This window comes from Cornus florida, unplaced genomic scaffold, assembly GCF_030987335.1.
Source record: "Cornus florida cultivar Cherokee Brave unplaced genomic scaffold, ASM3098733v1 CherokeeBrave_3.0.0_Hap2_Chr06, whole genome shotgun sequence".
Classification (NCBI taxonomy): Eukaryota; Viridiplantae; Streptophyta; class Magnoliopsida; order Cornales; family Cornaceae; genus Cornus; species Cornus florida.
The window spans coordinates 89,958,935-89,978,711 of record NW_026775576.1 but is presented as its reverse complement, the minus strand read 5'-3'; the positions used below and the strand labels follow the sequence as shown (position 1 = coordinate 89,978,711).

Below are 19,777 nucleotides of genomic sequence, written 5' to 3'. Positions count from 1 at the left end.
AATTGCGCACTGCGCACTCTGCGCATGTCAGCCGCCTGCCTATCTGTTCATGTACCAGTAACGCTTCGTTTCTGTTTGTATTCTCATACTTTCACTAAAACCCTCTCTCTGTAATCAGAAACGCCAACTCTCTCCATACTTGCTCTGTTTTCAGACCATTGGCTCTCTGCGAATCTCTGCAGCGGTAAGAACTTCTCAACGCTATGCATAAACTCGTCATCTCTTCATATATATATATATATATATATCTATATTATATATCTCATACACACAAAAACACTTGTATCTGTTTATTCGTTCAAGATCTGTGTACAAACTGTCTTATTAAATTAAAGATCTTTATACACACTCTGTATGTAGTTTTCCAAGGATGGCAGAAACAACCCACAAACGGTCTCTAAACAACAAGAGACCCAATGAATCGGAGAACATCGACAGGCCAAGAAAACGAGTAACAGAGATCGTGTTATACGACGACGCTGTCGAAAAGATTTACGATGTCCAAGTGTTGTTACCCAACCGTACGAGTTTGGGGCTAAAGTTTCGTGAACATGACAATGGGATGCCTATTGAAAAGTTCACTGATATAGTGAGAGTCGAGTACTTCAGGGCCATGAAACAGACACAGTCTCAGAAGAGAAAGATTAATTGGAAAAGCAAAGATCTACATTTTGTGGATAAATATGAGAATGTGATTAAGAAAAGAGTTGATTTTGAGAAATTCAAGTCGAATAACAGCTACATAAGGCTTCATGTGAGTATCTGTTGCATTATTGTTTAGCATCTGTTCTTGGTTAAACTTGTTTTTACTTATTTGGTGTTTATCCATGACTAGGATGGGTTGGGCGAAGCTGAACTTTATGAGGTTGGTGGCGTATTTTTCATTGATATGTGATTGGAACTATATTTTTTGGTGAACTGGCTATGAAATACAGTTCTTTGGTTGATTCTATGGGCATGTCCTTGTCATTTAAATTGTGAGTTGCTTGTTTGGGTTTGCAGAACATGTGGGATTTGACCCCGGATACAGAGTTGCTAATGGAGCTTCCTGAAGAGTACACCTTTGAGACAGCCCTCGCCGACTTAATTGTAAGTTTTCAAGGTTTGAATCTAAATTTGTTTTTGATGTTGATGTTCATTTGGGCTTTAATTCCTTCAACTTGTTTCCAGGATAATTCCTTGCAAGCAATATGGTCTAATGGTGTTAATGAGAGGAGATTAATTAGGTATGACATTGATGTTACATCCCTTTCAAGATGTTGGCTTTGCTAATATATAATGCAAGTTTACTTCTAATTAAGGGTTTCTATTATACTTACTTTAAGAACTTGTGATAAATGGGTAGCAGGAACTCAAATGGGTCCGTTTAGAAAGGACTCATTTGACATGCACTTGGAACATTTTATATTATTGATAATTAAATATTGACTTTGATTATCATAGAAGAGAATGTGATTGTAGCCATTGGCAGAGCTAGAAATTTACTTCAGAGGGGGCAACCATAACGATGATATGATAAAAAATTTAAACCAAAATAATAAATAGGAAAGGAGGGGTCTTTTTTGAATTTTGATTCTTAAAAATTTTGTGGGACCTGCTAGAGGAGAAAAGACATGGGTATTTTCTGAATTTTTAAAATCTTGTTGGGCAAATGAGTTAAAAAATTAGAGGTCTTTTTGAATTTGGGAAATTTTTCTTAAGGTCTTTTGTGAATTTTGGAAAATTTCAGTGGGGCACTTTAAAAATGATCAAATTTTGTGTATAGAAAATGAAAGTAATAGAAAATTCCAGTGGGAGCAATTGCCCCCCACTGGGCCTGAAGTGTTTCCGCCACTGATTGTAGCTGACCCCCTCTATATCTGTATAGATTCGCTTTTGTTGAATTAAATGAACACCAATAATATCTTCTAATGCAATATTTGCCAGTTAACTGTTAATCCAATAATATATTCAAATGCAATATTTTGCAGTTAATTGTTGATCTCTGACCAGTGACCCTGCAAGTTTCTTAGTTTTTATTTATTTATTTTTATAATTTTAACTAATGTACTTTCTCTTGAGATCCTGCATTTTTGTATGTTGTTGCTGGGTTGATCCGGCGTGTTTACAAAATAATGCAAGCATCTTGCATTGACTTATTTCAGGGTAGGTTCGTAGTTTCCCTATAAATTAGGAGTTACACAAAACAAATTTGTTGGTTTATGCTTGACAACTGCATACCAACAAATTTCGCTATGTTCTGTGGAAACAGATGACTGATGAGTTGCAGTAAACATATTTATTCTTTAAACAAAGCACACAAACACATATCTGTATTGGTGTGCTTAGGAAAAACTTATTACTGCCTCAATCAGAAATGAAGTTAGTATAAGGGAGAAGTGTGGAGGTGCAACCAAAATTACCTTTGCATCCTAATGCTTCTGAAATAACAAATGATGTCAATCTCAGAGTTTGGATTTAGTAATACGTTAATCGATAGTGCAGAGATGGTAAATGGTAGCTCTCAAGCAACCGAGAGAGATTGCAAATGTTAACTCTCAAGCAACCGACCCTACTGTAAAACAGTGAACTAGTGCCAGAAAGAGATTCCATTTGTGGAAGGATCATTATTGCTTTGCTTTAGTTTATCAGGTCATCATAATCATTCATTTACTAGGCCTTGCCTCACTTTTCTTACAAAACCTGTTTCTTCACTAAATAAAATATAATTTGGAGTTTCCTGAAATAAAAAGATCAGAAGATTTTTTTTATAAAAAAAGTTGTGATACATGTCTTTTGTATAGGAAAATGCTCTTTTGAGGGCGCGTGCTCACCGTGAGCACGGCCACCAAGACTTGCTCTTTATATGGTATGATGTCATCCACTATATACTGGAATCAAGCTATGCTATGCTAGCATTTTGGTTATTTTTTGTCAGTCATAAATAATCTATCTGCGTATCTAAATGGTATATGTCATAAATTGGTATAAAATGGCTGTTCACATTTGAACTGAAAGTGGCATATTGTTCCATGTTTGCTTAATGAAAGCCAATTAGTGGGTTGTGGGTGACTTTAGAGGATTTCCTAATGGAACTCATTGGCGCATTTAGGGGCGCAGTTGGAACTTGGACTCATTCATGTTCCACAATTTGGATGAGATGATGGTTCAATTAAATATAGGATTATTTTAGTCACTGGATGTTACACTGTATAAAGCAAAACACTGTTTTTTTTAATAAAAAAAATCTAAAAGGAAAAGACATCGCATATAAAGAGTAAGAGAGGAGATAGAGCTTAAAATACTCATCCTACTGTCCCTTTCGGTTATTTCGATTTATTTGCTTCTTAACGTTTTTGTATGAGTGTGTCAACAATGGAGAACTGAGAGGAGAGAGAGCTAAAATTACTCATCCTACTATACCTTTCACTTATTTCAATTTATCTGTTTATTCCAAAAGTTGACCTTTTTGTAATGATTATGTCAACAATGGAGAACTGAATGGGCTGGAAATGGGAAAAAGGTGGACAATCTGAAAATCCTGTTACTAATATCAGAAGAATACAAACAATTGAAGTAAAAATGCGATGGCTTGAATAGACAAGAAATAGTGTTAATATCCTCATATGGTGCTTATATTCTAGAAAGAGGATATAGAAATTATTTATTTGATTCATATTTTGGATATATCATTTAGAATATAACTTTGCTTTTAGTTTAGATTATTCTTTATAAACTTAAATACATCAAGGTCTTTTAGCAGCTTTACAATTTTGGATTATTTTTTCTTTCCAGTTCAACTTGTTTGGATGAACATTTGTGGTTTTTGTGTATGCATTGTGCTTCAGCTTTGTTGCGTATGTTACTCAGTTCTAGTTGGCTGTGTTTTAGCTGCCGTTGCTTGTCTGGAACGAATATCATTTTGCCTGAATCACTTGAAGATGATCATTTTACTTTATTTGCAGTGTGGAAATGTTAGAGGACAGGATTTCAATTTTTGATACTGGCCCTGGGATGGATAATACCGACGAAAACTCTATAGTGAAGTGGTATGGTGTGGCATTTTTTTTTTTCTTAGGACTGTTAATTACCTATTTCATGTGATTGGATATCTTTATGCTTTGGTATTATTCTTGGAATGAATCCTTAAAATGTAGTTACTAGATATTTTGTAAAAGGAAGTTTAGAGGGTCCATCTCAAAAGCATCAAAAGAATTATTTCTAGCAATTGAATAAACATCCAAGAAAACTTAAAAATTAAAATTGAGTTGGATAAGGTGTAATTCCGAAGTATGTGTGTGATACATTTTAGTACTAGGAACTAGTTAGCGTAATCTGAGAAATGTTTAGTCACTGTTGGTCCTTTACAACTTCAGGTTGTTACCGTTGTTATTCATTGGCTGGTGCTTAAAGAGTTTCCCTGCGTGTTATTGAATTGAGATTTACTAATCAACTACTACATGTTGACTGATTTAAATCTCGTGGCATTCTTTCAATGATGCGGTTTACTTTTATATTCCATAATTTTCAAGGGTTTATTTGAATTATTAGTTGTTATGGTACTTCGCTGTTTGTTTATGAGAGGATTATTTCTAGAAACAGAAGAAGGAATGTCCAAGAGCAAAAAAACTATGAACTGCTGAAACATGTTATCCAATGGATATAATTGCCCTATATAACTGCTAAATTCATCCTAGCACTATAGGAATCAGTAATAATTCTTTCTTAAAATGTTCCTGAGGTAATGCATAGTTTGTTAAGTTTGCTACCAAATGGCTCTATTATAAATAGTTTCTGTTGTTCTATCTGCATCTAACTTTTATATTTTATTATTTTACATTTAAAGTTATTTTTGAAATTTTAATTTAATAACGGTGCTTCATTTTTATGTATTTTTCAAATCGTACCTTGTAGGGGAAAAATGGGAGCCTCTCTTCATAGGTCATCTAGAGGACAAGCAATAGGGGGCAATCCTCCCTACTTACTGGTATGGAAATTGTGAAATTTAAGTTTGGCATGTTATTGTAGATTCACTAATTTAAATATGTTTTTGAGTTATACAGATAATGGGAAATTTGATGAAGCGAACTTGAATTAGGTTTGGAAATCAACAAATTATAAAAAAGCTTGACATTTCAAAATAAAGCGTCAGCTAAATTATCCATTTGCATCCTTAGAAATTGGAAGTGCCTATAGAACTTCAATTGTGTAGTTTGCTTGGTTTCTTCAGATATTTGGCTTTATGGTGTTTGGGGCACTGGTGGGGAGGAGGGATTGTGGATTTTGCAACCACTTCGCAGAGTGACACCAAGTGAATTTCTTAACCAGAAACTGTGAAGGCTGATGGTTTATTTAATTGTCAAGTGACTAATTTGTCTTGTTTTAGAGAGTATTGTACTATTGTACACTGCTTGAGTTGTTTGGTTGGAGGAATATATATATATATATATATATATATATATATATATATGTATATATGTATATGTAATTTGCGTTTTAGGTTTTTTATTCATGAGATTTTGGTTTCTATTATAAAAAACGGTTTTTGTGTTTTAAGTCTTTATCATTTTCATTGTATAAGCTTTGTGAAGGCTACTCAAGATGGTTATAAATTTTCAGTCTCATTTGGGGTCTATATGTATCAATTTTAATGAAGGCCATCTAAAATGGCTATACACTTATTCAGCACCTTTGGGGTGCCATAAATTACATAATACCACTGTTCCTACAGTGGGTTAAGAATTTCTTGAACAGTTGATGCTATTCCAGTGTCATCTCCCAATGGATGTGGCAATGGTTTCCATTGACCGCTGTGACTTACATTAAGCTATTTCTTTTGATCATTGTGGTGCTATTTTTATTAATTAAAAAATTGTATTTTGTTTTTCAAGACATAAATTCAGGTTTCAAGTAGAGAGGTCTACTAAGCTCTATCAAAAACTACCTTCCTATTTGGGGAGATTTTGAATTGGCCTTTAGGTTAAAGAAAAATGGTTATATAAAATTTAATACTTGTAGAAGATAGGTGCTCAAACCAACTTTGGGGTTTTGGGTTTCTATGATGTGAACACGAGCAAGATAGACAGAAAAATAAAAAATTACTTTCAATGATACAACATCTGATAAAATCTGATTTATGGATTCTATATCTATGCTAATTCAGCTCTTGCCAACTGAAACTGATCCCTGCAGTGTGGCAGCCATTATTTTCCCTATTTGTTCATTCACTAGAGCTCTCATTAGATTCTTAGAATTTTTTTTTCCTAACATTGAATAAACTATAGGGTAAGGCTGTCAAGTGGGTGCACTAATGGAATATTTTGTGATCTATCTTGCTAATCTGTACAGTTTTTCTGCTTTGCTTATATCTGATTATGGACCAATGTGATAACCCTAAACCCTTATTAACAAGGTGAGATTGGTCACCTTCAATTGAAATAATAGAGAAACGAGTTATGTGATGGTGTTAGCCAAATGAAAGTGACCTTGTACACCCGAAGTCATTTGTTATTATTTGATCTTTTAAATATTTGATGGATAAAGGAACCATAATGTTCTGGTAAGCTCTGCAGTCATAACTTTCTTGGTGGAGCTGTATGCTTTGTTATCAAGTCTATATTATTAAAGAGCTGTTCTGGGTTACTGCAGCCAGCCTTTGGAATGTTTGGATATGGGGGACCTATAGCATCTATGCATTTAGGCGGGTATGTGTTTATGAACAAATGTATTTCTTTCCTCCTCCTTTTTTCCCATTCTTTATTTGTTTTTATATTATTTTATTTTATTTATTTTTTCTTCGGACAGTATTATCCTTGAGTTTGTTCATCACTTATCCATTTTATTATTACCTTGTTACAGGCATGCTTTGGTTTCTTCAAAGTCAAAAGAATCGGAGAAGGTCTATATCTTGCGCCTTGAGAGAGAGACACTACTAAGCAATTCTGGATCGGAAAAGACATGGAAGGTAATCAACTTTCCTTTATAATTCACTACCTTGTTATAAGGGTTTTCTCCCTTCTTATTTTGATGTTATTTTATTTTAGACCGATGGTGGAGTAAGAAATCCTTTTGATGATGAAATTCAGAAATCACCACAGGGTACCTTCACAATGGTAATTTCTGTCACAAGTTAACTTTGTATTTGTCATTTTTCCAATTATTTCAGGGTTTTAAGGTCTATTATGCTCAGTTAGCCTTTGCAATATTTATACGGTCCTTTTCTTTTCAGATTGATAATATTGATTCTTAATTTTCTGTCACCAAGATTAGCTGGAATTATATATATCTTGTAATTGCCCTTAAGAGAGTTTCTTCACACATAATTCCTGAGATGTTTATCTATCTAAAATGCTCAAGGTAAAATTTGTCAAATTTTGGGTTGCTCCACCTTGGCACTCTAGTGATTTGCTTTTATTTATGAAATAATAAGAAAATTTGATATGTCCACAAAGAGTTTGAAAATCGATGCAGATGAATAGTATTACTAGAATGCGGGTCTGGAATTCCTTCTTCTTTTTTTGGGATAAATTTTTTATGTTGGTCACATATTTATTGAGGTTTGAAAGGGTTCCACAACATGCGTTATTTCAGGTTTTTTTTGGGATTTTTTGAAGTTTTATATTCCCATTATTTGCATCTTAGATATCTATATTAGGTTGAAAGTTCCAGTGAGGAGGTATTATTTTTTTTACCCTTAGTTGGTACTCATGAACACATATGCCTCCACTAAGGCTTGAACCCCTGACCTCCCTTTGAGAAGTAGGGGCCTAATACCGCTAGGCTACTGGCCCATTGGTCAATGAAGAGGTTTTAGTTTTTTTATGTTAGTCTGAATATGTTTAAGCTTAGTATGGTTTAGATATGGTTTGTTCTTTCAATATTCTTAGTCATAATTTGTAAGTTTTACTTTTAGCTACATTTCCTGTTTGCTGAATTGATTTTAAATCTTGTAGAGATGCATAGTGATGCTTTGACCCAGAAGTGGAAAAAATGGTCAAATTGCTACTTGATGTTGTAATATTGGTCAATAGTTATATGCTCCTGTGGTTGATAAGATTTCAGAATTCTTCTTGGGGTTGGATCGCAGAGCATTGTTCCTTTCCCTATGTGATTGAATGATTCCTTTGTGAGTTGGAGCATTGTCATTAATTTAACATTGTAAGGGCTATGTGACTTTTGCCTTTCATGCTTGATGTGGGTGTAAGAGAGTAAATTTTTTGATGACTTGATCACCATACTATTGGTCAAAAAGAAGTTTACTTGATCATATTTAAAATTCGACCCACTAGTGCGGGTCTTATGATGAACACGTCTAGAAAATCTTAAGGCTTTGTTTGTGACGCCGTTGTTATTTAAATGTCTACCTTGTTACCCAAAATTGTCATGTTGTGCTCGACTACTCATGCTGACATCACATGACATGGATGTGGGTTTACAGGCCAAAGTGCAACATAGTTGTCGTACTACTTTGTCGTATGGGTGAAGAATATGGGGGGGAGGTAAAGGAAGAAGAGAAAAGAAGAAGAAAATACTTAACTTTTAACGCAATTCGTCTTTACTGGAGTATGGAATTTCACACCAAATGGTGTTATAACTTATTTTCGTAGCTGATATGTTGGAGTTTTAAGACAAAGAGACATTCCATTGTGCATGTTCTTCGCCGATGACATAGTTACATAGTAGTACTAAAGAAAATTTAGCAATAAAATTTGGAGATGGAGGAACACATTAGAATAAAAAAAGGTTTAAAAATTAGTAGGACTAAAATTGAATATATTGAATGTAAATTTAGTAAAGAGTCAGATATTGATAATACATGCTTCAAAACCAAAATATTGTCGAAAGTGACCATTTTTTATACTTAGGGTGATGTAGGACCAAAATGGTCTAATACTAAACTAATTCAAGACAGAGGATGCTCTGATACCTAATTAATGCTGGTCGGATAGTCTTGTTCTAATGCTGATTTAGAACCAGAATGAACAAAGGGGATGAGAATTAGAAGATGAGACGAGGCTGGATAGACAGATAGAGAGGTTGAGAAGACAGATTGAAAAGATAGGCTAGATGCAACTGAGTGTTGAGAAGAGCAAAAACAAAGAAGGGGGGAATAAGACAGATAATTCTCTTAAAAGTCATGGCAATATTCCAATAATCAAAGTTGACTTGTTTGATTACATATGGCTCTTTATATAAGCACAATATAAGGCAAACCTTATTAAACCCTAAATTATGAAAATACCAAAATATTCCTACAACAAAAAAATGCCGGGAAAAAAAATTAACCCTAATTACACCAAATCCCTAATTTCAACTTATTCTCGAGTTTCTTTTAGAGACCACCCTCCTCCTCTTATGTACCGTTTTCTAATTTTTAATATGGGTTCATAACTTTATTCTTTATTTGTGAGCTGTGGAAAGTGTCTTGGAATCTTAATATATATGTATATATATTTTTCTGGAAGTTAGAAAAAAAAAAAGCGTCACAGAATCTTAATATTGTTTTAAGCATAAGCATACTACTATTAAGATTGTAGTACATATGTGTAGCGAGCTAGTTTTAATTGTATATTGTTGTAAAATATTTTACAGGTTGAGATTTTTGAGCCTAAAATGAAAAGCTTGGACATATTGCAACTCCAGAGCAAATTGAAGGACATCTATTTTCCTTACATTCAGGTTTTCTTGTGCCAAATAAAAAAATTTCGTTGTTGATATCCCTATTTTGGTAAAGTTTGTTTTGCCTTTTTGTTCCACCTTGTTGCTCTAGTCCCAGTGGCTGTAGAAATGTTACTGTTCTGTTGCACTTTTGCTTAAAAAATGCTCCAAAAAGACACTGGAGAAAATATTTCTTAGTTTTTTTCTTTGTTAAAAATTCTTGCCTAGTTTATTTGCCTTTTTCTTACCAAGACATTTGTATGATTAAAATTATTGTAATGTTGTTTACAATATTAAAACTCACATGCAATGAGTAATTTGAACCCCTTACATCTTTGTGTTGAACCTTTTGATTTAATAGGTTAATTTGTTCTTGTGACAACTTCAATCGGCATTGAAAAGTGTGATAATTTTTTTTTCTTTTTTGGGAAAAGTAGTTAAAAATATTGTTTTACTGCACGTAAACCATCCACTTAGTTCAACCTTAGTTCAAAAACTTGTGCGGATTTGGCGTCTGTTGGGGAGCTTCTATTGAATTTTGGGTTGGGATGGTTTGGGCTTTGTTTAAAGGTTTCATACCTTGTGTGTCTTTTCTAACCCCTCAATCCCCCTAGCTGCATGCCTTTTTTATTTTGGCACATCCAGAAATGGGAAGATGGACTTCTGTGCGATGGAGGGAGTAATAGCACTAATCCAGATATTGAGAACTCTAGTTTATTCCAGAAAGGCATCATTGAGATTGTGAATAAAATGACTAACTTTCTAGTTATTGCATATTTAGTCATGGGAGACTTTTAATAAATGAGGACCTGGGTGGTGCTCTGGAACTAGAAGCTGGTTGTTTTACACCAAGTGAAGGAAAATAATACATTTTCTTTGAGGGAACATGCTTAGTTAGGAAATATGTTTTGAACTTGCCTCACTAAATTTTGAACCAACACCTAAAGCCTTCCTTCCATCACAAATAATTAAAATGACAGTGCAATTTGTTTTATTTTCTTCCTATTATTTCTTATTAGCATTAGGAATGCATTTTTCAATCCTGCATTTGTCTTATTATTTTCCAAAATTATTATACTTAAGATTTCACTTTTTTGTGATTATGTGTTGTGTCATTCATTGTGCAGTGTGATGAAGTTTCCAGTACCGGCAAAACTATTAGGCCGATTGAGTTTCAGGTTTGATATGCTACAACTACATATATATGCTTTCCTGTCATTGGCCTTTTTTGCTTCTTCCGTGAATGTACATAATATTTTACTGATAATAGTACTTAGTAATTATATGCACTCTGTAATCAACTAATGTCAACAGCATCAAGTTTTATTCTTACTTTTTGTATGTGGAGATCTGTTTTGGTGGCAGACTTTAATAACAGATTTCCCTGGACCTGACAACCCCTCCCTGAAACCACTGATTTCTATTTCTGTGATTCTCTGGTAGATAATGAAATAAAGCTTAGAAAGTATCTTAATGTCTTAATGCAGAAGGAATGAGAAGGTAAATGATGAAATACATTATCAATATAGAGGGCTTATTGTCCTCATCTTTCTTCAATTTAATGGTTTGTATAACTGATTGTTATTTTTTAAATAGATCTGGAGCTTAATTTTCTCTCATATAGTATGGCCACTTCTTGTCTTCTTCTTTCTTTAATTTAAAGGATTTGTATAATTGATATTTTCTTTTTTATATATCTATATCTATTTATATCTTTACCACTATTAAAAATTTAAGTGTGTAGATTTGTGAATTTATATATATATTTTCTATAATTTTTTTAATCAAATAATGTTATAAAATTTTAATACAAAAATTTGGTAACTCCTGGAATTCCCAATACTAATACAATTTTGATACCTCTTGAAATTCTCAAGAGCAATAGGATATAGAATAAATTATTTCTTAATACACCAAAAGCCACATATGGTCTGATGAGTCATCTCTCTTTATATGCATAGACATACACACCCAAATGTTTTCTTGATTTATTTGTTATTGACCATGTTTTATTTTTTGGACAAGTAAATATGGTATAAAAAGCGATCAAAAGGGGAACAAATAGGGCCTCTAAACGCCCAAAGATTCTAAACCCTCAAAGAGTCCAAAAGATGTACAAGCTCCTCCAAAATTTACAATTTCTCCATAGAACCCAGCAAAAAAGGTTACTAATAATGTAGAACTTCAACATCCTAATAGGATTCTCCGTTCCTTCAAAGGATCTCCTATTACTTTCAAAGCCACAAACACCACCAGATGCATAAACGTGTAACCCTCTAGAAATCACAAACTTGCCCCTATACCCCCACCCCCCAACACACACTATACAATTTTTCCAAGCCTCAACCAAGCCTTTGTAGGACTTAGGCATAACCCACTGAGCCCCAAACAAATGCAATATCAAAATCCAGCAACCCCGAGCCACTGGACAATGCAAAAGAAGATGATCAACCATTTCCTTGTCATTCTTACACATGTAACACCAATTGACCACAATATGTTTCCTCCTCTTAAGGTTATCCTGGATCAAGATCTTCCTCAAGATGGATGTCCATGCAAAAAATGCCACTTTGAGAGGGGCCTTCTAATGCAAGTAGCCCTCCACGAGAATGGTGGGCCCGGAGTATCTAACCGAACCCTATAAAAAGACTGAACATCAAATGCGCCCTGAGAAGAGGGAATTCACACACAAAAGTAAGAAACCTCATCCACAATCTCCTGGTGATAAAGCAATCCAAAAAACCAATGGCGGCCTCAATCTCCCAATCCTGAAAAATGCCTCGAGAAATGGATATCCCAAACTATTCTCTCACCATCGAAATGATAACAGTCCATCATCAAGGGGTATGTCTATTTGTAGCAATTTGGGAAAAGTCTAGGAAAGATGAGGGCGAGAGGACGATCACCACGCCAAAAATCTGCTCGTTATCACCTTCCATAATTGTGCTCATCCACCCCAAATCTCTATAGCCACTTCCCCAACAAAACCTTATTGGAAGGCACTAATCTTTGATTCCCAAACATCCCTTCCAGATCGGAGTACAAACCCGATCCCAACGAACCAGATGTACTTGAACTCCTCTCCCATGGCACCCCAATTGCAACCTTTCTCAATCCTCTCTGCCACATAAGAGGAAATTCAGAAAATAGAACGGAAATAAGTAGGGAGGGGAGGCTTGACAGAGTGCTCTTTATTAGAGTGACCCTCCCACCTTTAGAAAGATGCTGCATCTTGCAATCGGCCAGCCTCTTCTCATACCTCTCGACCATTGGATCCCAACTTCCCACTCCCCTAGATGGAACCCAAGAGGCAACCACAGATAAGAAATGGAAAAAGAGCAAATACTGCATCCCAAAATATAAGCTAAGTTTGAAATTGGGAACCTCCGCAACCGGAACTAGGACACTCTTTCTCACATTCACATTCAAGCTAGAGACGACTCGAAACCAAATCAAAACGTATCTAAAGAATCTTATTCGAGATGTCCATATTATAGAAAACCACTGTCCTTGTCATCATTCTTCTTAGAGCTTCCATTACAATAAGAAGCAAATAGGGAGAAAGCGGGTCCCCTGTGTCACCCCTTGAACTAACAAAGAAACCCGTTGGAGCCCTGTTCGCAAGGATTGAGAAGCGAGCACTGGAAATATAGAAGTCAAACCATTTCCTCCATTTCTCTCCAAACCCCATCCTATCCAGTAGATAAGGAAGGAAACTCCAGTTAAAATGATCATACGCCTTCTCGATGTCCAACTTGCACAAAACACATGAACCCCACCACTCAGTCTAAAGTTTGATGACCTTCAACAACGACATTTTGAGAATTTGAAATGACCCCATCCAAAACCTCCCTCCTAGAACCTTAGCAATTAATTTATACACCCCACCAAACTAATAGGTCTAAAGTCCTTACCATCAATCACCACCCCCTTCTTTTACATGAGATCAATGAACATAGCATTCAGGCTTCTCTCAAAACGTCCCTGAGAGTGAATAGCATGAAAAGTAGCCATCATCTCCCCCCTAACCACCTCCCAACTTTCAAGGAGGAATCTCATCGAGAACCCATCAGGGCTCGAGGCTTTTATTACAATTTTTGTTAGCATTGTTCAAAACAATACGTAAGACGACATAATTTTTAAATACACTTCGAGGTTTTTGTAGTTTTTCTAATTAGAGACTAGGTTAATAAACTAGAATATTCATGTCAGTATAATTCATATTTTTTTATATACCTTTTTTGAATTTTTTATTTTTATGTTTCATATCCAATTTCCAAATTTTATATTATTAATTTTTTCTATAATTTATTTCTTACTATTAAAAGTTCATTCGTTTTTTTATATACATTTTAATACCTTTTAAAAATTTCAGAAATATTATTTATATATTCCTTTTAAACTAGAATATAATGAGTTGCCTTCCAAAGTTCAAACACCTCTTTTACTTCAGACACTAACATTTACCTATTTAAACTAAATCACTTCTCTAATTAATTATGATTTACCTTTTCATTTTTATAAGAGATAAACAACCACCCTTCATTTTCGTTTTCTATATGCATTTTTTTTTTTTTTTTTTTTTTTCAAATATCAAATATGCTTACAACGGTTGGTTTCCAACAGTTGTATTGTTTCGCATCTCTTCCTATTAATCAACTCTTTGTTTACAACTTGATAATTATCTCGTCTCTATACATTAATCATCAACTTTTTATTCGGCGGGACTGGCAGCATTTCTCTCCTCTTATAATTCCTACGACCGTTCTTTCACAAATAAATTTTGTTCAACAACATGTCTCTATCCATATCTCAATTTGTCTCTTGTTTTGTATTTTATGTCAAAATAGTATATTTGATAATTTGATAACGATTCTTATCTGCAACAAACCTTCCCTCGTAGCCACATATGTTTAATGCAAATTTTGTACCATCCATCAAGAGGCAACGTTCTCCAACAATGAGGGTTCTCTCTCTATATATAACACATTTATGTACTGTTATTTTCTTGTGAACCGCAACTTGGGGGTTTGTTTATCTATGATGGATTCACTTCCCACCAGAGTAGGAAGGAAATTCTTAATACTACATTACTTGTACCGCCGATCAATAACCAAAGTCATCCTCAGCTTTGTCTCTATGGCTCTATAGTTAGACTAACCTCATCATGGTCCGTCTTTCTTATTTTTTAACTTTGTGAATGCCCTTTTGGTTTCGGTCCTCATGCGGGCCAATCAGTTGTGACGCACCCTAACTAATAAGTGGTAGAGGCACTACAGTATGTTCCTTACGCAAAGAAGGAAAGGGCATAAAGACGCTGGAAGATAGAGAACTAAAATTGGAGAGTGTGGTTTGAGTTCTCTTGAAGGGATCTCACTTTTTCTATTTTTTTATTTTTTATGTGGGAAACAATGTCCAAAGATTCTAATTCAACACAGGAAAATTATTGAGTAAATTTGAGTTTCAGTCCACGTAATTACATATAATTCAGTATGATTCAGTTTACATGTTTATTTTAATGTTGAATGAGTCAGTTGAGGATGTTAGTTTTGTCATTTAGTGGGTTTTGTAGAAAGCTCATCAGCAAATTGTATTAAAAATTAGTATATAATGATACTAATTTTATTTTTTTAATAATTATTTCATCACGTGCATTGCACTTGAATTTTACTAGTTATATATCGAATTGGAACCTTAACTTTATCTCATGTACTTTGGGATACTAAAGTGAAACTTTAATTTTATCACATGGAAGTATAGGATACTGATATTTCCTATCTTTTTTCTTTATGTTTTTTACAGATCTACATCTTTTGCTTGAGCATAGTTGAGACTGTCAAAGCTTCTCCCCCTTCCCCATTTTGCACTATTTTCTTCCTTTTTTTTTTTTTGGGGTGTGCACATTTGGCTTCATGCTATGTCCTTTTGAATTCAGCTATTTTAATTTGCTTTTTCCTATCATGTTAACTTTGAGGAAATCTGGGTAAAATAAGTTAAACAAGTTTTTGCAGGTCAATGGTATTGATTTAGCAGAACTAAATGGTGGGGAAGTTGCTATCACTAACTTGCATTCATGTAACGGTCCAGAGTTTGTTCTACAACTTCATTTTAACTTCAACAAGGACATTGTGGCATCAAATAGTCCAGGTGAGCAATATTTACCCATCCAATTCTCGTTCTCTTTCTCTTATTGTAGATGTGATCAGCATGGTTACCTTAGTTGATGAACTGAAATCTTTGAGTACCTCTTTAGTTTCTAATACCTAAATATCTTCAGGTTTGAGAGCACCTTTAGAAGCAAATGCAAAGCTAAAATGTGTTTATTTTCCAATTGTTGAGGTATAATCATATTTTTGGTCTTCTTTGGTGTTAACTTCTGCTATTGTTCGTACAGTGTAAATTGTTCTTATATATATATATATATATATATATATATATATATATATTCTTATTCTTTTCTCCCCCTGCTGTTAATAACAGGGTAAAGAGAGTATTGATAGAATTTTAGAGAAGTTAAAGGCAGAAGGATGTGAAATTAATGAAACCTTTGATTCTTTTAGTCGTGTATCTATTCGTCGGCTGGGCCGTCTACTGCCTGATGCTCGCTGGGTACGTTTTCTGAATTTGCAGATTTATGTACTAAGGTGCTGTTTGATAAAACTGAAAATTTCAAGTACTGAATTTTAAGCGCTGAAATTTTAAGTGCTGAATTTATTAATTTGTAAACTTGTTTGATATTGTATCAATTTTAAGCGCTAAATTAATTAAGATTGTTTGTTACATGCAAAAGCTGAAATCTGAATGTTGTATATATTACATTTTTGCCTTGAATATCTTCTACACATAATATTATTATAAAAGATACTATATTAAAACATAAGCATATGTATAAAATAATGAATTTCACCAAAGAAATATATCAATTTAACAATGGATATTAATGTCAAAACTGATCATAAAAATTTCAAAATCGAATATAAAATGAATAACTTATGAAAATGAGATATTTATGAGATATTTATGAGAAGGAGATTAGAATTCACGCACAAATCATTCGATTTTTATTTATATAGTAGATTTGCATCATAACAATGGTGCGAGGGTTTCATTGCATGATTGTTGATTATAAACTTGAGTGAACCATGCACTATATATATATATATATATATATTTATTTATATATTAGATTATTTATATTTTGTTGAATATTATTTATATTTACATTATTTGAGAAGAAAAGTACAATGAAACATTTGAGTAAACTAAAAGTAAAAATCCATCGGAAGGGAATAAAAATGCAAAGTGGAAATAGAAAGTCCATCAATACGTTTAATTTAAAGAGTAGCATCAACGCGTTTAATTTCAAGAGTATAACAAGTGATGGAGAACCTAAAAATATAATATTTGAGGATAACATTGTCATATAAAATATTTTAAAACCTTAAATTACTTACCGTCTTCTTATAAGTGTTAAACAAGGTCTGTGTCGCTTAAAATTCAGGCTTGTTTTAAGCTACTGCATAATATTTTAAGTGGTAACCTAAATGTTATCAAACACACTAATTTTAAAAATTCGTTTACCATGTTCTGTGTTAAGCGTTGAATAGCGATATCAAACAGGCCCTATGATTGTTGGGTGGTTCTCTCCCATTCGATTGTGTATTAACTATTCTTCCCATTTACATAGTTTATGGAAGTGATTATTTGTTTTTTGTTTTTTGTTTTTTCTCATTTGTATTATACTTGTTACAATGTATCTTACTTTTAGTTAAGTTCTCGAAATATAAATATTTATCAATTAGCTGTTGCAGTAAGTGTTGAACTTGGAGTAGCTCAGGTAATTGTATATCACTTGACCATTTAACCATTATTCCCAGGATAGGATGGGTGAAAAATCAATTTATGTAATATTTCTTATTGGTGATATTCCAAGAATGAGAATGTGTTCCTCTTTTGATGCTTGAGTCCAAATATTTTCTTTAAGGGTTTAATTTACCACAAAGAAGAGGAAGTAACTTTATACGTCAAATAAGGGACTCGTCTATAACATTTTATGTTTAAAATTTTTTTTTTTTTTTTTTTTTCATATATTGTGTTAAGAGGAAGTAATTTTATACGTCAAATAAGGGACTCGTCTATAACATTTTATGTTTTAATTATATTTTTTTCTAAATCTCATTTTATGTTTTAATTTTCTTTTATTGTGTTTTTGTATTTGTGTGGTTATGTTTTTATATATTTGGGGTTTGCTTATTTCTGTTTGCCTTGAATGCATGCCCCTATTTGCCAGGTTGGATAACGATCTTAACTGATGGTATCATTGTTTTATTACAGGCATGGCTACCTTTTATGGAGCCTAGGCAAAAAAAGGGAGATAGGGTCCAGATTTTGAAAAGATGCTGTTTGAGAGTTAAATGCTTCATTGGTAAGTTTAACCAATTTAATATATTACTGCATTATGAATCCTTAGTATGCCTTAACAAACATTGTGGTGGTTGCAGAGACTGATGGTGGTTTCAAGCCGACTCCCTCAAAGGTATAGATTTATTTTATTTTATTTATTTATTTACATAACCGTGCTAGTATCTAAGTTGATGCAAAGTTGTAAATTTCCATGAATAGTTCCAATCATTGACTATTTTTAAATATATATATAAAAAAACTGAACTATCACACTTTTGCAACCTAACTGAAAAAAAAGGCCCTTGATCTAACCAACACTTTGAAATAGCACCCACTCGTTAGTTAACTGTGAATGGTACTGTAAAGTTACCTAAGTGCCCTTGTAGGATAAAAAAAAACTAAGGAAACCCATCAAAATGCAACAAACTCCCCTGAACTCTCACGGTTTTCCAATAATAAATAAAAAACCGGTTTTGCCCAAAAACAGAAAAAAAACCCACCATGAACTTTTGATTTGGTGATTTAAAAAAACCCTAAACTATGAAAAAGAATTTACAATTTATATACTTACATATACATATATATGTGTGTATACAAATGAGAATGGGCAAATTAATGGGCAACCCGATTGCAAACAAAACAAAGCAAAATCGACTTTGTTTAATTAATGGGTAAATCAATAATTTAATATCATAGGTAACGACTATTGTTTAATTTGTAGTTTTTTTATTGTGTAAGTGTTATGTTTGAAATGTCAGGAGGGTATTTGCAAAAACTTAATAGTTGAGGGGATTTTTTAGCATTTTACACTTAATACTATTGGACTAAGAAACATGGAGATGGACACAATATGCCACAAATACGCCAACATGTTAAATTCTAAAAAGGTAGGATACAGACACGGCGTGGACATAACTATTACAAATATAAATTTTCATTTTTATATCTATTGAATAAGACAATTATTGGATTTTAATTAATTTATTATTAATATACTAAAGTTACTTAAGTTAGAAGATGAAATTATTCAAATATGAAAAAGAATATTTTATATTATACTATGTATTGTAACTCTCCTATCCCTACATTATAGTTATGTTCATTAGTCATTTGTTTAATTTCAAAATTTTAAAGTGAAAAGAGGTTGGACACTTTGATTTGTGTTTATAATGTTGTTTTCTCGACTGTCATGTGTTTGTTTTATATAAGAGTAAGGGTGTAGGTCCTGTCGGATGTGTTGGTCAAGTGTTCGAGATGTGTTGGCCAAGTGTGCAAGATGTGTCGGCCAAAAATGTTTGAAATAATAAATATTATTTTATAATTATGGGCATGGCCATGAAGTGTTAGAGGAGTGGCCATGAAGTGTTAGAGGAGTGGCCATGAAGTGTCGGTCTTTGACATAGATCTTTTGTGAAAGTGTCCGTGCTTCTTAGTCATTGGAACATTACAATTAGTTAAGGAGCATAATGGTCATAAATATTATTTTTTCTTGTTCTTATTCTTTTTTTTTTAACCCTCTATTTTAATTCTATTAAAATATTACATTATTTTGAAACATCGAAATCCTGATTTAATCAAATTCAATCCATCAAAAGAAACACTTGCGACAATAAGCATACAACAATATCAAGTTAGCAAAGGTTTTAAATTATATTGGTTGGCTATATCTTTTCTTACTATCTCAACTCTTCTTGTTAGTAATTATCCATTTTAGTTTGAGCAATTAAACCAATTTCAT

The 19,777-nt window shown here is 33.3% G+C and overlaps 1 protein-coding gene across 1 annotated transcript in view; it reads left to right on the top strand.

The window, feature by feature from the left end:
* The first annotated feature begins 370 nt into the window (after nt 1–370).
* Nucleotides 371–19,777, top strand: part of LOC132314560 (structural maintenance of chromosomes flexible hinge domain-containing protein GMI1) — a 46,563-nt gene continuing 27,156 nt past the window's right edge. The window contains 16 exon segments of the mRNA XM_059813407.1: nt 371–754; nt 836–865; nt 1,003–1,089; nt 1,171–1,226; nt 3,945–4,028; nt 4,894–4,966; nt 6,628–6,683; nt 6,838–6,943; nt 7,023–7,091; nt 9,571–9,657; nt 10,764–10,814; nt 15,648–15,777; nt 15,890–15,975; nt 16,117–16,245; nt 17,971–18,061; nt 18,138–18,172. Of these exon segments, the coding sequence (XP_059669390.1) occupies nt 371–754; nt 836–865; nt 1,003–1,089; nt 1,171–1,226; nt 3,945–4,028; nt 4,894–4,966; nt 6,628–6,683; nt 6,838–6,943; nt 7,023–7,091; nt 9,571–9,657; nt 10,764–10,814; nt 15,648–15,777; nt 15,890–15,975; nt 16,117–16,245; nt 17,971–18,061; nt 18,138–18,172 (1,554 nt within the window).